The sequence below is a fragment of the Maylandia zebra genome, unplaced genomic scaffold, assembly GCF_041146795.1.
Source record: "Maylandia zebra isolate NMK-2024a unplaced genomic scaffold, Mzebra_GT3a scaffold22, whole genome shotgun sequence".
NCBI classification, from domain to species: Eukaryota; Metazoa; Chordata; class Actinopteri; order Cichliformes; family Cichlidae; genus Maylandia; species Maylandia zebra.
This window is the reverse complement of record NW_027490052.1, coordinates 75,001-94,645: the sequence shown is the minus strand read 5'-3', so window position 1 is coordinate 94,645 and position 19,645 is coordinate 75,001. Positions and strand designations below refer to the sequence as shown.

General features: G+C 44.9%; 1 protein-coding gene across 6 annotated transcripts in view; it reads left to right on the top strand.

Annotated features, from left to right (window-relative positions):
- The first annotated feature begins 1,150 nt into the window (after positions 1–1,150).
- mettl22 (methyltransferase 22, Kin17 lysine) overlaps positions 1,151–19,645 on the top strand; it is a 28,316-nt gene continuing 9,821 nt past the window's right edge. Inside the window, exons 1-4 of one of the 6 annotated variants that reach the window (XM_076881573.1) lie at positions 1,151–1,264; positions 2,293–2,445; positions 2,993–3,167; positions 16,625–16,749. In XM_076881573.1, the coding sequence (XP_076737688.1) occupies positions 2,340–2,445; positions 2,993–3,167; positions 16,625–16,749 (406 nt within the window). In that variant the 5' untranslated portion in view covers positions 1,151–1,264; positions 2,293–2,339. Of the gene's footprint in view, positions 1,265–1,287; positions 1,387–1,716; positions 1,832–1,884; positions 2,089–2,292; positions 2,446–2,992; positions 3,168–16,624; positions 16,750–19,645 lie in introns of those variants that run through there. The other 5 variants (XM_076881569.1, XM_076881572.1, XM_076881570.1 and 2 more) reach the window with 5 other exon arrangements.

The window sequence follows — 19,645 nt, the reverse complement described above, 5'->3', positions numbered from 1 at the left end:
CACTGTGCGGTTTTAGGCCCATTTTGAGCCGATTTTTGAGTGATCGGACCGATTTTGGCCTTCATCGTGCGTCGTGTAGTATACGTGGGGTAAAGAGAAGTGATTAACACCTCACGACCAGCTCCCGATCATCAATCGCTCGTGAGGGCGGAGCAGACGGAGCAGCACGGCTGTGCAGCGTGTGATCTGGACACAAGCGATGGAGGCACAACTTGTAGAACTTTGGAAAGCTCATCCGAGCCTTTTCGATGTGGCCTCACAAAATGATCACGACCACAACAACCGTGAAAACAGTTGGATCTACATCGCTGCTCAATCACAGCTGATCAATGTTTTTCATTAGCAATTTAGCAAAGTTGATGGTGGTGGTGTGTCTGTGTGAGTGAGAGACGGAGAGAGCGAGCGACAGAATTTCTGTTATAACCTTCATGTTATGGAGGCACAGTGTGAGCTCTCAGGTCGCATCAGAGCATCGGGCGGTATAGTGTGAGAGTACATCGTGACATACGAACTTCTAACCCCTGCGAGTCAATCGTGCAGTTTGAGCAGGAGCTGAATAACGCGACTGAAAAAATCGCACAGTGTCTGCCCAGCTTTAGGTGTACTGTCATCCGAGACGTGCACCGCAGTGTCTGCGTTTGTTTCCCTGTTGGCCATGCTTCTTGTTGTGGTCATCTGTTGTCTTCCGGTATTTTCTCCGCAAGCGACCTTTCCTCGACCAATGAGATGAGCGGTAATCTGAATTGTCATACTCGAATTGTCATAAGTGTGCTGTCAGCTCATTGGTCACAAAGCAGGAGAGGGGCTGGGAATTATGTTTTCAAACAAAGCGTTAATTCCATTAACATTTATAGACTACTTTTGATTCTCACTGTATTACGGGACAAAGTGCGTCCCTTATTAGCTCAATACGGGACGTGTACTTTTGTTTCGAAATACGGGACGATTCCGTATTTTAAGGGACGGTTGGCAACCCTAGTCTGCAGAGATCTGAGCAAGAACAAACGCCAACGACTGAGTGACAGGGACTCTGTGTGTGTGTGTGAATCATAGCAAACACTGAAAGGCATTTCTTGGACGCAGTAATGAGTTTTGTTTGCTCAAAATAATTTCCCCCTCAAAATGCAACATTTGTTCTTGCAACAATTATTTTACACGCACAAACAGAAACGACAGTATAGAAACAGCAGATGGCGCTGCAGGCGCGGGGGAGGGTTTCCATCCGGGTCAACTGTCGTGGCCGTTTAGCACAGCGTCGCTGCTGGTGAGTTAACGTCACCCCTCCCCATTTTTTAAAAAATAAATAAAGTAAATGTATTTTAGATGTGCCGTGTCCAGACAGCAGGGATCCAGTTCTCGGGTTGAGCTCGCCTCTCAACAGCTGCTGTACGTGACGTCCTAATGTTATGCCCGTTTGTAGTCATCGGCAGGCCTCTTCATCACGTTTCTTTACGTGATCTCCATCTTTCCCAGTGTGACCGTGGGCAGCGTGGCCTGGTCCCCTCCACCTCAGCAGTCATGTGCCGCTGCTGTCAATGCAAAGCATTAAGTTTGAACCTCAGTCTCTCTGGTTCTGTTCACTCTGTGAGAAAGCTGCCTGTCAGTAGTGTCCACCCTCGGCTGCCGTGAGCATGCCAGCTACATTTGATTAGGTTTGAACGGCTGCTGTGGGGCTCGGCTCAGTGTTGCCAACTCCTCCGTAAGGAAAATCGCTATTGGCTGTCCAAAAAGTCGCTAAATGACGTCATCACCTAATTTGTATAATTGGTCATGCTAATGTATTCGTAACCTACGCTGTTGGAGAGAGAAATAACATCGTGGAAGAGACAAAGTGAGTAAAAAACGTCCTAAATGCAGTTAGAATTTATTTAGAACTACAAATTAAATTTCTTTTAGCAATTATTGTTTTTTAATGCCACAATTCCAACCCTGATCCTCTATCCGGGTTTGGACCGGCAAAAGTGACATCATTTACAGTTCGGACTCACAGATGTGAACATCTCCTGCAGCGGGGGGAGGACTATCCTCCGCCCGTGAGCGCTTTAGCACGGGTGAGGTGCCCACGGCAGCACCCGCTGCTTGTTGAGAGTAAGAGCAACACGCCCTTTCACATCAAAAAGTCGTCATAAATAAGTCTCCAAGAACACCAGAAAAAGTCGCCAGATTTGTCGCTAGTCGCTTTTTGGAAAAAAAAGTCGCTAAGTTGGCAACACTGGCTCGGCTCAGTTTCCCTGTCCGAGTTAACCAGAGCCTGTTAACCCTGCTTTGTCTCTAAACTCGCGCTTCTTTCAGGTGAGCAGGTGACTGATCTTCAGTTCCAGCATTAGATTTGATCATCCATGCAGGAAATCAGTTTCCATCATGAGACTGTGCTGTCAGATGTTCACATGCTCCGTCCCGGTGGACGCCACCTTATGACACACCTCAACAACGTTGGTCAACCTGGTGTGTATAATGATGTCACTGTCACAGCGTCATAATAATGAAGCTGTAGGTTGTTGTGACTAAGAATACGTTTCCTGTTAAACTTTGTTTTTGTTCTCCCAGAAGTTTCAGCTCATTCTGATTTTTTATAATTAGTGAAAAACAATCACAAAAAGAAAACATGACAACTATTATGAAAGTGTTTGGAGTGATTTTAGTCAAACTGCCAGTCCTCAGTGGCAGTTCACTGTTCATTGTGCTTTATTTTTGCTGCTGTGTACAGAATCCGTTGTCCACAACGTGACAATGACCAAATCAGTGTTTTTAATATAATTATAGTATGTACATGTTTTAAATGACAAAAAGGTAAAGCATTACTCACTTGTTTGTGACATTTTTGTACTTGGTAATTGATCGAAGCTGCTAAGATGAAGACCTGAGCGAAATAAAATGTCAAAATTGTCATTTGAAAATTCAAATTCAAAACATGTCAAAATGCAAATCATCTGATTGTTAAACTTGTACTGAATATGTGTTTTTTCAGTATGTATACTTGTGTACTTTTCAGTCTTCATGTCTAGGTTTGTGATCCTGGCAGAAAGATGTGACGAGCCAGGGAGTGACTTAAAACATGAAAGTGAAACCAGCCAAACAGTCAAACAAGCCACTGAAGAACCTGATGGAGAGGACAGAAAAGTAGAGTCGCTCTTGGATTTCGATGGAGATCTTGACATAATACATCGGTATGCAAAAACATTTTCTCAGTCAACTATTAAAAGCTGCTGGTTTGCTTGGGAAGGGTGTCATACAGGTTAAGACCATCCATATACTATTTCAACCTCTTCAGATCGTTTGTTTTATTAATGTGTTCATTATCATTGTGTAGAGTGCAGAAAATGTTACAAACCTAGTAGAGCAACTTCATCTTTACCTTAGAAATCGGTGTGCAGCGACAGATTCATAAGTTGTGTGGAAGAACACAAAACATTAAATTAATTAAATAAACATTAAATAATCAAACATTAAACTCAAACTCCGACCCATCTGCATATTACTGCTCAACTTGCTGCGTGGACTCGGTGGTGCTCCGGGGCATTGTCACTGTGGGCCCTGAATTCACTTTGTTGGGTTATGTGGAATGGGGGTGACTGCTGAGCCGGTTGTTTGCTGGCTTTCTCCTTCCAGGGATAGTCTTCTACCTCCTGACCCTCCCTATCCCCACTGTCTCATACAACACATCACTCAACATGTAAAGTGTGAGTGAGGGGGGGTCGTGGGTTGCGTAGGTTGTAGCGTGTAGGGCCATTCACGTGGCTGTGCTGGCTGCACTGCGCACTAACCCGCCCCTCCTTTTTAATTGCTCCGTAGTCATTACAGTTCAGCACACAGACTGAACGAGTCACCTGGATAAGTGAGGAAACTTTTCTCCCACTGAAAACTTTGTCTGTCTTTTGTTTTAATCCATTCATCATCATCATCAAACCAGAATGTCTGTATTACATAACAAAGGGAGAGTATATGGTCTGCAGTTCCAACTGAAATGCACAGAATGAGCTGTGTTTTTCTTTTTTGCTTCAGAAGGGCTGTCCTGGTTGACACGCCTCTGCAATGTTGCGTGGAGATCAGGGGCAGTACCTGTGGACTGGCAGACCGGGGTGGTGGTCCCCATCTTTAAGAAGGGGGACCGGAGGGTGTGTTCCAACTACAGGGGGATCACACTCCTCAGCCTCCCTGGGAAAGTCTATGCCAGGGTGCTGGAAAGGAGAGTTCGTCCGCTAGTCGAACCTCGGATACAGGAGGAACAATGCGGTTTTTGCGGAACACTGGACCAGCTCTTTATCCTCTCCAGGATACTTGAGGGTGCATGGGAGTTTGCCCAACCAGTCTACATGTGTTTTGTGGACTTGGAGAAGGCATTCGACCGTGTCCCTCGGGGTGTCCTGTGGGAGGTGTTGCGGCAGTATGGGGTGTCTGGCCCATTGCTACGGGCCATTCTATCCCTATACAACCGTTGCAAGAGCTTGGTTCGCATTGCCGGCAATAAGTCGGACTCGTTCCCGGTGGGTGATGGGCTCCGCCAGGGCTGCCCTTTGTCTCCGGTTCTGTTCATAATTTTTATGGACAGGATTTCTAGGCGCAGCCAAGTGGCGGAGGGCTTTCGCTTTGGTGGCCTCAGAATCTCATCTCTGATTTTTGCAGATGATGTGGTTCTGTTGGCTTCATCGGGTGAGGGCCTCCAGCTCACACTGGAACGGTTCGCAGCCGAGTGTGAAGCAGCGGGAATGAGGATCAGCACCTCCAAATCTGAGGCCATGGTTCTCAGCCGGAAAAGGGTGGAGTGCCCACTCCGGGTCGGGGATGAGTTCCTGCCCCAAGTGGAGGAGTTCAAGTATCTCGGGGTCTTGTTCGCGAGTGATGGGAGAAGGGAGCCGGAGATCGACAGACGGATTGGGGCTGCAGCTGCAGTAATGCGGACGCTGCACCGGTCCGTCGTGGTGAAGAGGGAGCTGAGTGTAAAAGCGAAGCTCTCAATTTACCGGTCGATCTACGTCCCTACCCTCACCTATGGCCACGAGCTGTGGGTAGTGACCGAAAGAACGAGATCGCGGATACAAGCGGCAGAAATGAGCTTCCTCCGAAGGGTGGCTGGCCTCTCCCTTAGAGATAGGGTGAGAAGTTCGGCCATCCGGGAGGGGCTCAGAGTAGAGCCGCTGCTGCTCCACATCGAAAGGAGCCAGCTGAGGTGGTTCGGGCATCTGACAAGGATGTCCCCTGGGCGCCTCCTGGATGAGGTGTTCCAGGCATGTCCCACCGGGAGGAGGCCCCGGGGCAGACCCAGGACACGCTGGAGAGATTATATCTCTCGGCTGGCCTGGGAACGCCTTGGTATTCCCCCGTATAAGCTGGAGGAGGTGGCTGGGGAGAGGGAGGTCTGGGCCTCTTTGCTTAGGCTGCTGCCCCCGCGACCCGGCCCCGGATAAAGCGGATGAAGATGGATGGATGGATGGCTTCAGAAGGACATTTTAGATATATTGTTCAAACCGTGTCAGCTCAATTTTTATAAATTTGGTGTAAGATGATATTCCTGTTTTGCCTTTCAGGAAATAGTTTGTTGGTGAAACAGTTTCTTTAAAAAAAATTATTCTTAGATTTCTTGACATCCTTTGGATTGACACTGTAGGCCTAGATGTTGATTTGCTGTTATATTTTTGTTAGAAATGCAAATTATTTGTGTAGTGCGTCAGTGAAATATGATTTTGAAGGATTAAAAGTGTGTTTAGGAGAGTTGTTCATAATCTAATAATCACTAGCAACTATTAAAGCAGACCATATATTCTCTCAAACCACACTTTGCAGAACAAGGACCGACTCTTGAACATGATGTCCTTATTATTCCAGTTTATCTTCTGTGTGATGACAACTTGGAACACACAGTGGATTCCATCATACCAGTGTTTGTTTGTGGAAGTCTGCTGTGTTTGGTAGAACTTGGTGTTTTTAATAAAGACATTTCTGGGATCTCATTTCCCCCCCCAGTCTATCAAAGTAGTAGGCTTTGTTAAGAAAGAAGGGTCCAATCACACCATGCACTTCTAATGGTGTAGATTTTTACATACAACACACAAAAGTACACCCTGAGAGGTGTAGTGAATCCAGGTGTTTCAGTTGCTTCCATGGTGACAGGTGTATTAAATCAAGCACCGGGGCACGCAGACTGCTTCTACAAACATTCGTGAAAGAATAGATCACTCACAGGAGCTCAGTGAATTCTAGTGTGCTACCATAATAAGACGCTACCTGTGCAACAAGTCCAGTCAGGAAATTTCCTTGCTACTAAATGTTCTACAGTTAGCTGTTAGTGGTATTACAACAAATTCTTCATAAATGTTGGCCCTGAACTAGCAGCGGACATCCCGTGTCATAAAAATGAAAATATCAGTAATATAAAATCAAATCCCTTTTCACTGTTCCTCTCAGCTACAAATGAGCAAGAAGTAATAAATATCACATTAAAATGTAAAAGTAAGTCTTCAATGGATTATCATGACATAAATATGTCTGTAGTTAAACAGGTTATTCTGAATATTGCTAGTCCCTTAACATATATCTGTAATTTATCATTTCAGTCCGGTTGTTTTCCAAAAAAAATGAAAATTGCAAAAGTAATACCACTATATAAAAGTAATGACAAACACAGTTTTACCAATTATAGGCCTATTTCTCTACTGCCTCAATTCTCAAAAATTCTAGAAAAACTTTTTAATTCAAGATTAGAAAAATTCCTTGAAAAACATCAAATAATTAATGTTGGTCAGTATGGTTTCAGAACGCAAAGAACCACTTCAATGGCGATAATTGAGGCAGTAGAAGAAATTACTGATACACTGGATAAAAATAAATATGCAGTTGGTATTTTTGTTGGCCTCAAAAAGGCCTTCGACACAATCAATCACTCAATTTTACTGGATAAATTGGAAAGATATGGTATTCGAGGGAAAGCTGGTAACTGGTTAAAAAGTTACCTAACGGGTCGGGAACAATATGTTAGCATAGGGCATTACCACTCAGAGAAACTTGGTATTACATGTGGTGTTCCCCAAGGGTCAGTGTTGGGACCAAAACTTTTCAATGTATACATAAATGATATTTTTGATGTTTCTCAAGTACTTAAACTCATACTGTTCGCAGATGACACCAACATATTTTTCAGTAGCGATGATTATACTGATCTTGTAATGACCGTAAACAGGGAGCTAAAATTAATAAAAAAAGGGATGGACATAAATAAATTATCATTAAATATAAATAAAACTAAAGCAATGTTTTTTGGTAATTTAAAATATAATATAGAATTACCAATTATCATTGAAGGTGTACCAATTGATAATGTGAGTGAAAACAAATTTTTGGGAGTCGTAATTGATAACAAAATTTCATGGAAACCCCACGTCAGACACATAAAAACCAAAATTTCCAGAAGCCTCGCAGTTTTGAACAAAGTGAAGCAATTCCTTGATAAAGATGCACTTCGTACTCTGTACTGTACCCTGGTTCTTCCATATCTTACATATTGTGTGGAAGTGTGGGGAAATACATATAAAAATACAACTAATCCATTAGTCACAGTACAGAAACGAGCACTGCGTATTATTCACAAGGCTGGTTATCTAGATCATACTCACAAACTCTTTCTTCAGGCAAAGTTACTTAAATTCCAGGATCTGGTTAATTACAATACATCCATAATTTTGTATAAAGCTTTTACTAAACTTTTACCGGCAAATTTACAAACTAGATTTGAAATTCGAGAAAAGGTTTATAATGTGAGAGGCTTTGGAGAATTCAAATTACCCAGAACTCGAACAACCCGTAAAGGTTTTTGTGTGTCTGTATGTGGTGTGAGAATCTGGAACAGTCTGAGTTTACAATTGAAACAATGCAAAAATATTCATAGATTTAAATTTCTCTACAAACAGTTGGTCTGGTCACAGTATACTCAATGATGCTTTTAGTGTGCTCTGTAATGTCTGTTCTCTTACCATTGCTGGTATGGATTCCAAAAAAAAAAAAAAAAGTGTGCGTATGTATGTACATATATGTACATGTGTGTGTAGATATATATGTATGTATATGTATGTGTGTTTGTTACTTGTAGTTATTACTGCCTGTTACCTGTGGTAATGCAATTTATAATTCATATATTCTGTATTCAGTTATGAAGGCTCTAATTGTTGGTTGCAAGCTGCCGTTTAGATGCTTGTATGTGCCCGGGGCTGTTGATGGGTCTGTATGCAATGATGGGCGTAGCTGCGGGAAGTTTGTTTTTTTTGTTGATGAGTGAGTATAGGGGTGGGATTTAATAAGTTTTCTTCGTCCCACTCCTTTTTCAGGCAATTTTTGTTTTTTGTTTTGTGCATTTTATGTCCAATATAGGTATTTGTTGTGCCTGAAAATGAACAAATAAATGAAATGAATAAATGAAATGAAAGTGGAAGCGATCCGAAACAACTGCATCTCAACCACGAAGTGGTAGGCTTCGTAATCAGAGAGCAGGGCAGTGGGTGCTTGGCCATATTTTGCTCTTGGTTTGCCAACTTGCCAGAATTTACCGCTTCAGACATCCAAACTTCATGTGGCGTTTAGATTAGCTCGAGAAAAATGTGTGGAGTGGGTTTCCATGGCTGAGCAGCTGCATCTAAGCATTACATCATAAAGTCCATAAAGATATGGATGAGTGAGTTTGGTGTGGAAGAGCTTGACTGGTCTGCACTGACCTGACCTGAACCTGATACAACACCTTTGGGATGAATTAGAGTGGAGACTGTGAGGCTGGCCTGCTTACCCAACATCAGTGCTTTGTAAGGAAGCTTACCAGAATAAAACCTTACCAGAGGAGTCGAGGCTGTTAAAGCTGCAAAGGTTGGTTTGACAAAATATTAAACCCTGTGGATTAAGGATGGGATTGGGTTGTTTGTGAAGGATCAGTGACACAGAATGTGGCAGCCACAAGGTTAAGTCTGGATGGCCTACAAGCACATGTTAAGTGAGAATTTTTTCCCAGCTGCTGCTACTGTTTGCAGGAAGGCCTGTTGGCTCCTGTTGGCCCTTTTTGTCCACTGTTGTCTGTCATGTTCAGTCGGTTCCCTCCCACGTGTCACCGCTGACACTGGAGCCTCTCCCAGCATACTTGGGTATCTACTGGCAGCAATATGACGTCAAACGCAAAACATTTCTTTGTCACTTTGGAATGAATCGGATCGCTGCAATGGTTTTCAGAGTGAAGGACTTACATCTGATGCGATCTTGGAAAAACAAAGCAAACCAAAACTAAATTGCAGGATCCACTTTATCCTGAAAAATAAAAAAAATGTTGCTTTCTGGTGAAACTTGTGCCAATATGGTGTGGGGGCCACTTGGGAACTTCAGGTGGCATGCGTAGCTGCATTCACTGCTTCTTGCTTTAAAGGCTTACTGATGCTCACATGGTCTGAAATCAGACGTAGGAGTCACCTCGACCTTTCATTTCCCCCACATCAGATTTACTGGCTGCCCACAATTACTCCAGGATATCCCAGTTCTGGAGAGGCTGGTGTCAACTGGCAGTAATATTTTCTGTCAGACGGGTCCTAAACACCACATTGCAATGTTTTACCCCTGGAATGTCAGTTTCTTCCCAGTGTCTGTGTAACGGAGCGGAAAGGCTGATTTTATTTCCAAGATGTTTTGTGTTTTTAAAAGGAAGGAGACCTTCCTAAAAACGGGCAGAGCAGTGGAGCCGCCAAGGGAAACACACAATTTAAACTGTAAGATTAAAAATATAATTTATTATATTTAAATAGTTAAAAATGTAAGATAAATTAAAACAACCTTGGCCAAGGGATAACACAATAAAAATCAATAAAACACAACATTAAAAGTCCAGTGGAATCCACCACAGCATAAAAGTCCCAGGGAGTTAAGAAATCCAGCGAAGTAAAAGGGAAACCCAGCGGAGTCCTCTCCTTCCTTTCCGCATTCGCGTCTTGATATGCTAGAGAAAGGGAGGAGCGGCAGTCACTATTCTTCCGGCAGTTTTTATTCAATAAAAGGGGATAAGTCAAAGACTTACCCCGGGTGGGCAGAGCTCTCAACTCCGCCCGCCGCTTCTTAAAAACTGCAAAGCCACACAGCCGTCCCGTGCCTTCCGCTGGTGCTGTCTCCGCTCTCCCCGCTGGTACTGTCACTCTCTGCGCTGGTGCCCTGTGCGCTGGTACTGTCCGTTCTCCGTGGAACGCCAAGCTCCAACCCTCTTATGTGTCACTCAGCACTCTGTAAATTACACTCCCTTTCCTCTCAGGTGTGTCCAATTAGTAAAAATGGGGAAAGGCGGAGTCTCTCCAGGACAATTTGCCGGCAACTAAAACATGCAAACTAAATAAAACACTGCACAAAACATGACCAATACATGCAATATAAAAACTAAGTAAATACACTTCATATTAAAATATTAAAAAGGTAAAACAACAAAACATGCAAAACTTAAATAACTTGTCCCTTTCCACCCCGTGACATCTGTATCGTTGCACTAATTTTAGCCATGGCCCCGATTGCTTTGTTCAGTTTTGGAAAGAGAAACATGTATTCTATGAAAACAGTTTTGTCCAGTCAGAATTAGGATGGATGGAAACTTGAGGCGACTGTTGTTGTGATTTGGTGCTATATAAACACAATGAGTTGAGTAGAATTACCCTGGCTGCACAGTTTCCTGCATCTCTGTACCATTTTTATCAAACCCCACTCATCAGCTCCCTCGGACCCTTGTGCTGTAAGATGTAGTGAGTTTGTTTCTATGTGATCAGATGTGTCTGTGTGTCGCTGTGCAAGCTTCACCAGTTCATCACAAACAGGAAACTCAGCAGTCTGTTGGAATCTCCACTCACACGCATACAGCACCGGATCAGGTTTAACCATCTGCAACATTTCGTTCACTCGTGTTAAATCAAGCAATCTCTCCCTGACATGATGGCAGTCAACTAGGTTACATGTCTAATCTTAACCCAACAAGCTGAAAGGACAGATGACAACAGAATGTTTCAAAGATCCATATAAAAGACTTCATGTAGTATTGTTCAATCATTAGAAAGCAGCTTACAATTTTATTACCCACTAAGTGTATTGACGGTAGCACCAGAGGCTACTAAATAGTCAACCTATTGTCCTGCAACCTGGAGAGTTACCTCTCTGTCAGCAGTTGCTGAACTCAGCATTTAAGCTTTTCATTTTTAACAGTGATGAGAGACATGGCCATGTTCATGACCATAAGCTAGTCTTCACTGCATGTGTGTGTGTCTGTTAGTAGGCAGGTTAGTGCATGTGTGTGTGTGTGTGTGTGTGTGTGTGTGTGTGTGTGTCTGTGTGTCTGTGTCTCATCATCTTCTTTTTGTTGCTATGCCGAGGACCATTCTCTCTCTCAGCCTCCAAGTCAGTTGGCCTCAGTCTCCTGCTTTTCAGGACAGTCCTGAGCCTTCATTGCCTTCATTGGTCCTCCAGGTTCTCTTCTGCTGCTGTCGCCACTCCCACATCCTGCATTGCTTCATGGTTGTGACATGTACATTGTCAGTTTTTCTTCAGCTTTCTCTTCCACAACCATTTTAACTCCACGTGTTGCACATCTCAAACTCAATCTTTTAAAGTCCATTCACACACAGTGATTTTGAAGCCTCTGATTTAGAGGACAGCTCTCTATCCATAGTAGAGTTTGTATATGCTGCTGCTCCTTTAAGGTCGAGGGCAATGCCGCTATCTGGCCACCTGCTGTTGACTCTTGATGTCAATGAAGTTGCTCTGGAAGTGTATTGTGCCGGCTGGGGGAGTGGTTGTCGCTGAAGCTTGTTTTCCTGGGTCATCTGGCATCGAAACCAAACCGACTGTCTGAGAAACATTGAAGGAAGGTTAAAACCTTTTCAATATCAAAGGTTGTGTGAGTACAGTCTTGTCTATGGGAGTGAAATGTGGTTGGGAGTGAGATTCCCACCATCATGTAGGCACCAGCTTGATAACAAAGCATGTTGTACCCTTGAGCAAAGCTTGCAGTCAGTTGTTTTCTCGTCTTCATACACTCTGTGTTTGTAGAAGAAAGTTACAAATACATATCAACACTACACAGGTTAGATGAGGGGAGAGACAAACACCACACATCTTCAGCTCTGTCTTGTGTCAGTGATGTGTCGTCATCTGGTTTGTTGTAGTCAGTAGACTTACATTAGTTTATGTCAGCTCACTAGTAGAACCAATAACTCGGGAGCCTAAGGACACTCAAACTAATAATAAGTTTAATGAGTTTTATGTTAAGAAATCAAGGATATACTGTCTACTTTCACTGTTTGTGTCTTTAGCGGTCATTGGCTCAGTGTTGTTTGGCTAGCTGCACCGAAACTGGAAAATCCAGCTGTTACCTGCAATGTTTGGATCAGTGAGGCGTCGCCTTTCTCACCCGACGGCACGGACACGGTCGGGGCTGAAAGCCGACAGCTCGCTGATTCTGATGTGTCGGCGGGTCGAGCTTTGTGTTCACGCCCTTTTTGCGCTGATTCTAAAGCTGCAGGTTTGATCTCTCTCTCGCGCTCTCTCGCAGTCTCTCTCGCTCTCTCTCTCGCAGTCTCTCTCGCTCTCTCTCGCTCTCTCTCGCTCTCTCTCCTCTCTCGCTCTCTCTCTCGCTCGCGCTCTCTCTCTCTCTCTCGCTCTCTCTCTCTCGCAGTCTCTCTCGCTCTCTCTCGCTCTCTCTCGCTCTCTCTCTCGCTCGCGCTCTCTCTCTCTCTCTCGCGCTCTCCTCTCTCGCTCTCCTCTCTCGCTCTCCTCTCTCGCTCTCTCTCTCTCGCTCTCGCTCTCTCTCTTGCGCTCTCTCTCGCTCGCTCTCTCTCTCGCTCTCTCTCGCTCTCTCTCTCGCTCTCTCTCTCGCTCGCTCCTCTCTCGCTCGCTCGCTCTCTCTCGCTCTCTCTCTCTCTCTCTCGCTCTCTCTCGCTCGCTCTCGCTCTCTCTCTCTCGCTCGCTCTCGCTCGCTCTCGCTCGCTCGCTCGCTCTCTCTCTCTCGCTCTCGCTCGCTCTCTCGCGCTCTCGCTCTCGCTCGCTCTCTCGCGCTCTCGCTCTCGCTCGCTCTCTCGCGCTCTCGCTCTCTCTCGCTCGCTCGCTCTCTCTCGCTCGCTCTCTCTCTCGCGCTCGCTCTCTCTCGCTCTCTCTCTCTCTCTCGCTCGCTCGCTCTCTCTCTCTCTCGCGCTCTCGCTCGCTCTCTCCTCTCTCCCTCTCTCTCGCTCGCTCTCTCTCTCACGCTCTCTCTCGCTCTCTCTCTCTCGCGCGCTCTCTCTCTCGCTCTCTCCTCTCTCTCGCTCGCTCGCGCTCTCGCTCGCTCGCTCTCGCTCGCTCGCTCTCTCTCGCGCTCGCTCTCTCTCGCGCTCTCTCGCGCTCGCTCTCTCGCGCTCTCTCTCTCTCGCGCTCTCGCTCGCTCTCTCTCTCTCGCGCTCTCTCGCTCTCTCTCGCTCTCTCTCTCGCGCTCTCTCTCTCTCGCGCTCTCTCTCTCTCGCGCTCTCTCTCTCTCTCGCGCTCTCTCTCTCTTGCGCTCTCTTTCTCTCGCTCTCTCGCTCTCGCTCTCTCGCTCTCTCTCGCTCTCTCTCTCTCTCTCGCGCTCTCGCTCTCTCGCGCTCTCTTTCTCTCGCTCTCGCTCTCTCGCTCTCGCTCTCTCTCTCTCTCGCGCTCTCTTTCTCTCGCTCTCGCTCTCTCGCTCTCGCTCTCTCTCTCGCTCTCGCTCTCTCGCTCTCTCTCGCTCTCTCGCTCTCGCTCTCTCTCTCGCTCTCGCTCTCTCTCTCGCTCTCGCTCTCTCGCTCTCTCTCGCTCTCTCTCGCGCTCTCTACTTCAACAACAGTTTCCTGTCTATCCCCGGCTGCTGAACAAATGTAAACTTTTTAAAATCATACAAAATGCAAAACGCTGTGTCTGTAATAAAACCGCTGTAACTTCAAATCAAATCAAATCACTTTTATTGTCACATCACATGTGCAGGCACACTGGCACAGCACAAGCGAGTGAAATTCTTGTGTGCGAGCCCCACAAGCAACAGAGATGTGCAAACACAACAACACAAACGAGCAAAATACAAGAATGGCCAACCTGAAACTAATAAATATATGTACAATATATAATAGTGTATGCATTTCTGGATGTCTATACTAAATATTTTCCTACGTGTGTGTGTGTGTGTGTGTATATACACATTTTTACAAATTAAATAGTAAAAAAATAAAATAATAATAATAATAATAAAATATATAAAATATACAGAGTTGAATATGTGCAAAACAAGTGGCATTTATATACAGTGTGGAGTGCATAATGTTAAAGTTCCAGTAGTGAAGCTGAGGTGTCTATGACGTGTTCAGCAGTCTGATGGCCTGATGGAAAAAGCTGTCTCTCAGTCTGCTGGTACGGGACCGGATGCTGCAGAACCTCCTTCCTGATGGAAGCAGTCTGAACAGTTTATGCTGGGGTGACTGGAGTCCTTGATGATCCTCCCCGCTTTCCTCAGGCAGCGCTTCCTGTAGATGTCTTGGAGGGAGGGAAGCTCACCTCCAATTATCCGTTCAGAGCACCGCACTACTCGCTGGAGAGCTTTGCAGTTGTAGGCGGTGCTGTTGCCATACCAGGTGGTGATGCATCCAGTGAGGATGCTCTCAATGGCACAGCGATAGAAGGTCCTGAGGATGCGGGGGCTCATGCCGAATCTTTTCAGTCTCCTGAGAAAGAAGAGGCGCTGCTGCGCCTTCTTCACTGTTTTGTTTGTGTGTACTGACCACGTAAGATCCTCAGCCAGGTGTACGCCAAGGAACCGGAAGCTGCTCACTCTCTCCACAGCAGCGCCGTTGATGGTGATGGGGGTGTGTACTTCTCTGCACCTCCGGAAGTCCACTATCAACTCCTTTGTCTTTGCGACGTTGAGGGTGAGATGGTTGTCTTGACACCAGTGGGTCAGGGCGCTGACCTCCTCCCTGTAAGCCGTCTCATCACCGTTGGTGATAAGACCCACCACTGTAGTGTCGTCCGCAAACTTCACAATGATGTTGGAGCTGTTAGTGGCTGTGCAGTCGTAGGTGTAGAGTGAGTACAGGAGAGGGCTCAGTACACACCCCTGTGGAGCACCAGTGTTCAGTGTGATGGGGGATGAGGTGATGCTGCCCAGTCTGACCACCTGGCGTCTGTCAGACAGGAAGCTAAGGATCCAGCTGCAGAGGGAGCTGCTCAGTCCTAGATCCTGCAGTTTCCTGTCCAGCTTCGAGGGAACGATGGTATTGAATGCTGAGCTGTAATCTACAAACAGCATCCTCACATACGTGTCTCTCTTCTCCAGGTGTGACAGGGCAGTGTGTAGTGTCAGGGCTATGGCATCATCAGTGGACCTGTTGTGGCGGTATGCAAACTGTAGAGGGTCCAGTGAGTCGGGTAGTGCAGAGCAGATGAAGTCCCTGACCAGCTTCTCGAAGCATTTGCTTACGATGGGGGTCAGGGCTACAGGTCGCCAGTCGTTCAATGAGGAGATGGTGGAGGATTTGGGTACAGGGACGATGGTGGCCATTTTGAAGCAGGCTGGGACTACAGACAGAGAGAGGGAAAGGTTGAAGATGTGCGTGAACACTCCAGCCAGCTGAGCCGCGCATGACCTGAGGACGCGGCCGGGAATCCCGTCCGGACCTGTAGCTTTGCGTGCGTTCACCTTCCTGAAGCACCTCCGCACATCCTCCTCAGACACAGTGTGCGCACTGACGTCATCCGCGGTGCGCACACTGTCCGGTCTCATGGTGTTCGCTGTGTCGAATCTAGCGTAGAATACGTTTAGATCCTCACACAGAGAGGCCGTGGTCTGTGGTGTGCTGGTTTTCCCTCTAAAGTCTGCGATCGTGTTTAGTCCCTGCCACATACTCCGAGGGTTGTCAAACTGTTGTTCCACCCTGTCCCTGTACTCACGTTTGGCTGCTTTGATCGTCTTCCGGAGTTGGTAATGTGCGTCAGAGGTGATGTTCATGTGTTGATTAATGGTTTTCTTTCGTTTTTGATGTACTGCAGAATATTTTTATAAAATCCCAGAACAGGAAAATCACCTTCATGTTTTTCTGTGTTTTATCTTCAGCTGCTTTGACACAAAGGCCTCTGCTGTGATGCTCACACCTGTGATAAAGTCTGGAAAGTGTCAGCTTCCTTTTTATAGATACAAAAATATGTAAATGTACTGATCTGAATTATAATATTTCTGACTGTGTGAGGCAAAATTTCCCAGATTCAAATCGAATTGAATCGAATCGATTCTAGAAATCAGCGGCGATACCCAGCCGTAGTTACTGGTTCTGTTCTGTGAGCTAACTTAAACTAATTTATGCCAGTTTTTGAGAGCAGAGCTCCATGGTGTAAAGTAGCCTTCATACATGTAATGTTTCTTTTCCACTTTAAGATGATTTAAGAATAAAGGGCTTTGTTTAAAAAAAGAAGAGTATTCCTTCAGTAATTATTCAAATTCCAAAAATAGCAGACCTACACTAAGACAAAAGAAATGTGCAGCTGTTCACATATCTGTAAGTAAAATGCTGTAACTTTTCTGGAGAATTAGCAACATAAAAATGAAAAATGCAGCTTAGTTATTGTTTTTTTCTGTTGATGAATGTGATATTTTGTTATTTCTCAGACCTCGGCCAAACCTTACAGAGGGCAGCAGTCGGGACTGGACTCGCCCAGTAGTTCTCAAACAGTCTAATGATGCAATGGAACAAGAAGAAGAGGGTCACTGGTTAAAAGATGTCATAAGGATTGGTAAGAATCTTGATTTTATATTGTTTCTTTTAAAAAAAACCTCATAAATATTATTATTGTTATCATGAGTGCAGATAGTAGAAAAATTGTCTTTGTATGGTAATAGAATTTGTAATTTAAAGAAAAGAGCTGTCCACAAAAGAGGAGCATGACATGTACCCAAAGCTGCAAAATGGAAGTCAAGGGACAGTATTCAACCAGCAAATACTGCAAACAGAGAAAAAGTCTAAAGCTAGTTTAACAAAACTGCTCTGGTGCGTCACAGTGGGCTCGTCACAGCAACACAGGCAGAGTAGATGATAAATGCTCTGGGACTTCAGGCCTGCCTGGTGGAATACAGTCTGGCAGTGCAGCTGAAGGGAAGCCTGGCAGAGCAGGTGTAAAGGTGACTTCAGGTGTGACTGGCCAGACAGGATCAGAGAGGTGCAGCCTGCTGGAGGCAGTGAGCAGCTACACTGCTACATGCACAGAGGATGCCACTGTGAGACCATCACTGCATGTGTCGACGAGAAACCCTGGATTACCAGTGAGGTGCGCTCACTGCTGACAGCCCGAGATGCAGCTTTAAGTGCAGGGGATGAGACTGCGAAACGCACCTTTGCAGAGAGAGTCCAGGAACACCTCTGTGAGACAGGAAACCTCAGCATAGTGCTGTGAGCAAAGAAACCAGTTGTATCCTGATACCATCCCGTCGCATTGACAACAATGCTGATAAAGTGTTTTGAATGGCTCGTGGTCACCTGTCTATGCATGTGCAAGAACGTGTGTGTGTGTGTGTGTGTGTGTGTGCGTGCGTGCGTGCGTGCGTGCGTGCGTGCGTGCGTGCGTGCGTGCGTGCGTGCGTGCGTGCGTGTGTGTGTGTGATGGGGTGTGTTTGTGTGACCTCCTGCTCACCAAAAGGATTATAAAAGCAGGAAGCTTACCACGCAACAAACAGATCTTTCAGATAGCATGTATCTACAATAAAACCAGTGTCTGGAGAGGTGGTCAGAGACAAAGGAATGTCTTTGATCCTACAGTTTGAAACAATGTAGAGATGGTAAGCATAAAAACATTTAACAATTCGCTTTAACATACCTCCTTTTTTTATTTTATTCTTTTGTAATTTTATTTAAACTGCACTTAATTTTGTTGTACTTGTTACAAAGAAAATAAAGATATTCTGATTACTTTAAAGTTTTTACTTACTGATCATTCGCACACATTTATTTACTTATTTAACTGTAAACTTTAGGTGAGGATTTAATAGTGATACGTCTGGGATGGATGAGTGTAGGGAGGGTTTGCATATTGTCTGTGTGTGTGTTATCATATTTGTTGCGCCTGGAGAAACGTCTCTTCATTTTGCTTGCACTACAACTGTATGCACAAAAATTACAAAAAAGCTCGATTTGATCTCTAAGGGAGAGCCCAGCTCTCACTTCACCACAACAATTCAGTACAGGATCCGCATCACTGCGGACACCACCCAAATTCATCTGCCAGCAATGTTCCCTCTAATGTTTCATGTGTATGAGCGAACACACAAACTCCCTGAGCGATCCCACTGTGAGCGACAGCAGACGTGTGCACTGTGGTCACGCCAGCATCGAATCCATCCAAGTTACATGTTTATTAAAATAATCAAATTACAGCATTTACATTTATGTTGGACTACTTTTAATTAACTGCTTTAGCCCACTTACAATGAAAATTTAAATAAATCTTGTTGATGACCTGTAGCATGTTAACACTACTGGAAGTAAAAATAACTTGAACTCCAATTTTGAAAACACGACTTTCTGTTTTTTTGCTCTGACTTGTATTATGAGTCTGTAACTCTGTCTGCAACATACAGTAAATAATGACCAATGTTGGGCAGTTAATGATATAGTTACTTCTTCAAAAAAGTTACTGAGTTATGCAAACAAAGTTTTTTGCAGCTGTTTACCTAAAAATGCAGCCAAGGTGTTTTTAAACAAACATTTCAAACTATTTACAGAACAATCAGCTGTTCTGCATCAAATCTGATGCCACACAAATTATTTGTGCCGCTCCAAAAAATAATTTGTGTCCACTATGAGATGAAGGAGAACAACAGCCTGATACCTGCAGGCCTGACAGCAGCAGATGTGTCACTGCTGCAACACCTGTAACACTCAGCAGTCGCCTCATTGTTCTGACACACAACAAAACTGTTGACTACACTACACACTGACTACACACTAACTACACACTGACTACACACTAACTACACAAGATTTGTGCTAAACGTCTCAAATCTCTCACATCTGAGGCTTTCGAGCGTTTTCCTTATAAAACGCCGTTTTTACCGTTTCTTCCTGCAGTAAATATAAACAACGACAGTATTCAGGAAGAAAAACAAACATTGCAGATATTTTATCATAACTCTGGTTTTACGTGGCCGATCAACACAATTTAAAAACTGGTATAAAGTCCACACTTTTTCCGTCAGTTGTTCCGTCTGTCCTGCTCACATCTCCAATGGTTGTACACGTTGTCATTAACGTGGCTTCACTCCACATCAGCCGCTTTGCTAAAACACCGGTGTCGGCACATAAGGACGCTGTCATAGCCGGTCAACCACGTTGATCAGCTGCGTATATACGAATGTGAATCGCATCATTGGCTGGACTGTGGGATAAGGTGGCCTCGTTCTGATCCCATACGGGAGCAGCCAGTCACTGACTAACACTGCAAAACAGGATTGTTAAAGTATTCATTTTAATTTCTATTCAGGTAGATTTTTTTTTGTGCGCAACGCAGATTTTCTGTGCGCAGAGACGTGCCAACAGTGCACACGTGCGCAGCCTAGAGGGAACAGCCAGTCTCCAGTTAATTAAAAGTCGTCTAACATAAATGTAAATGCTGCAATTTGATTATTTTAATAAACCGT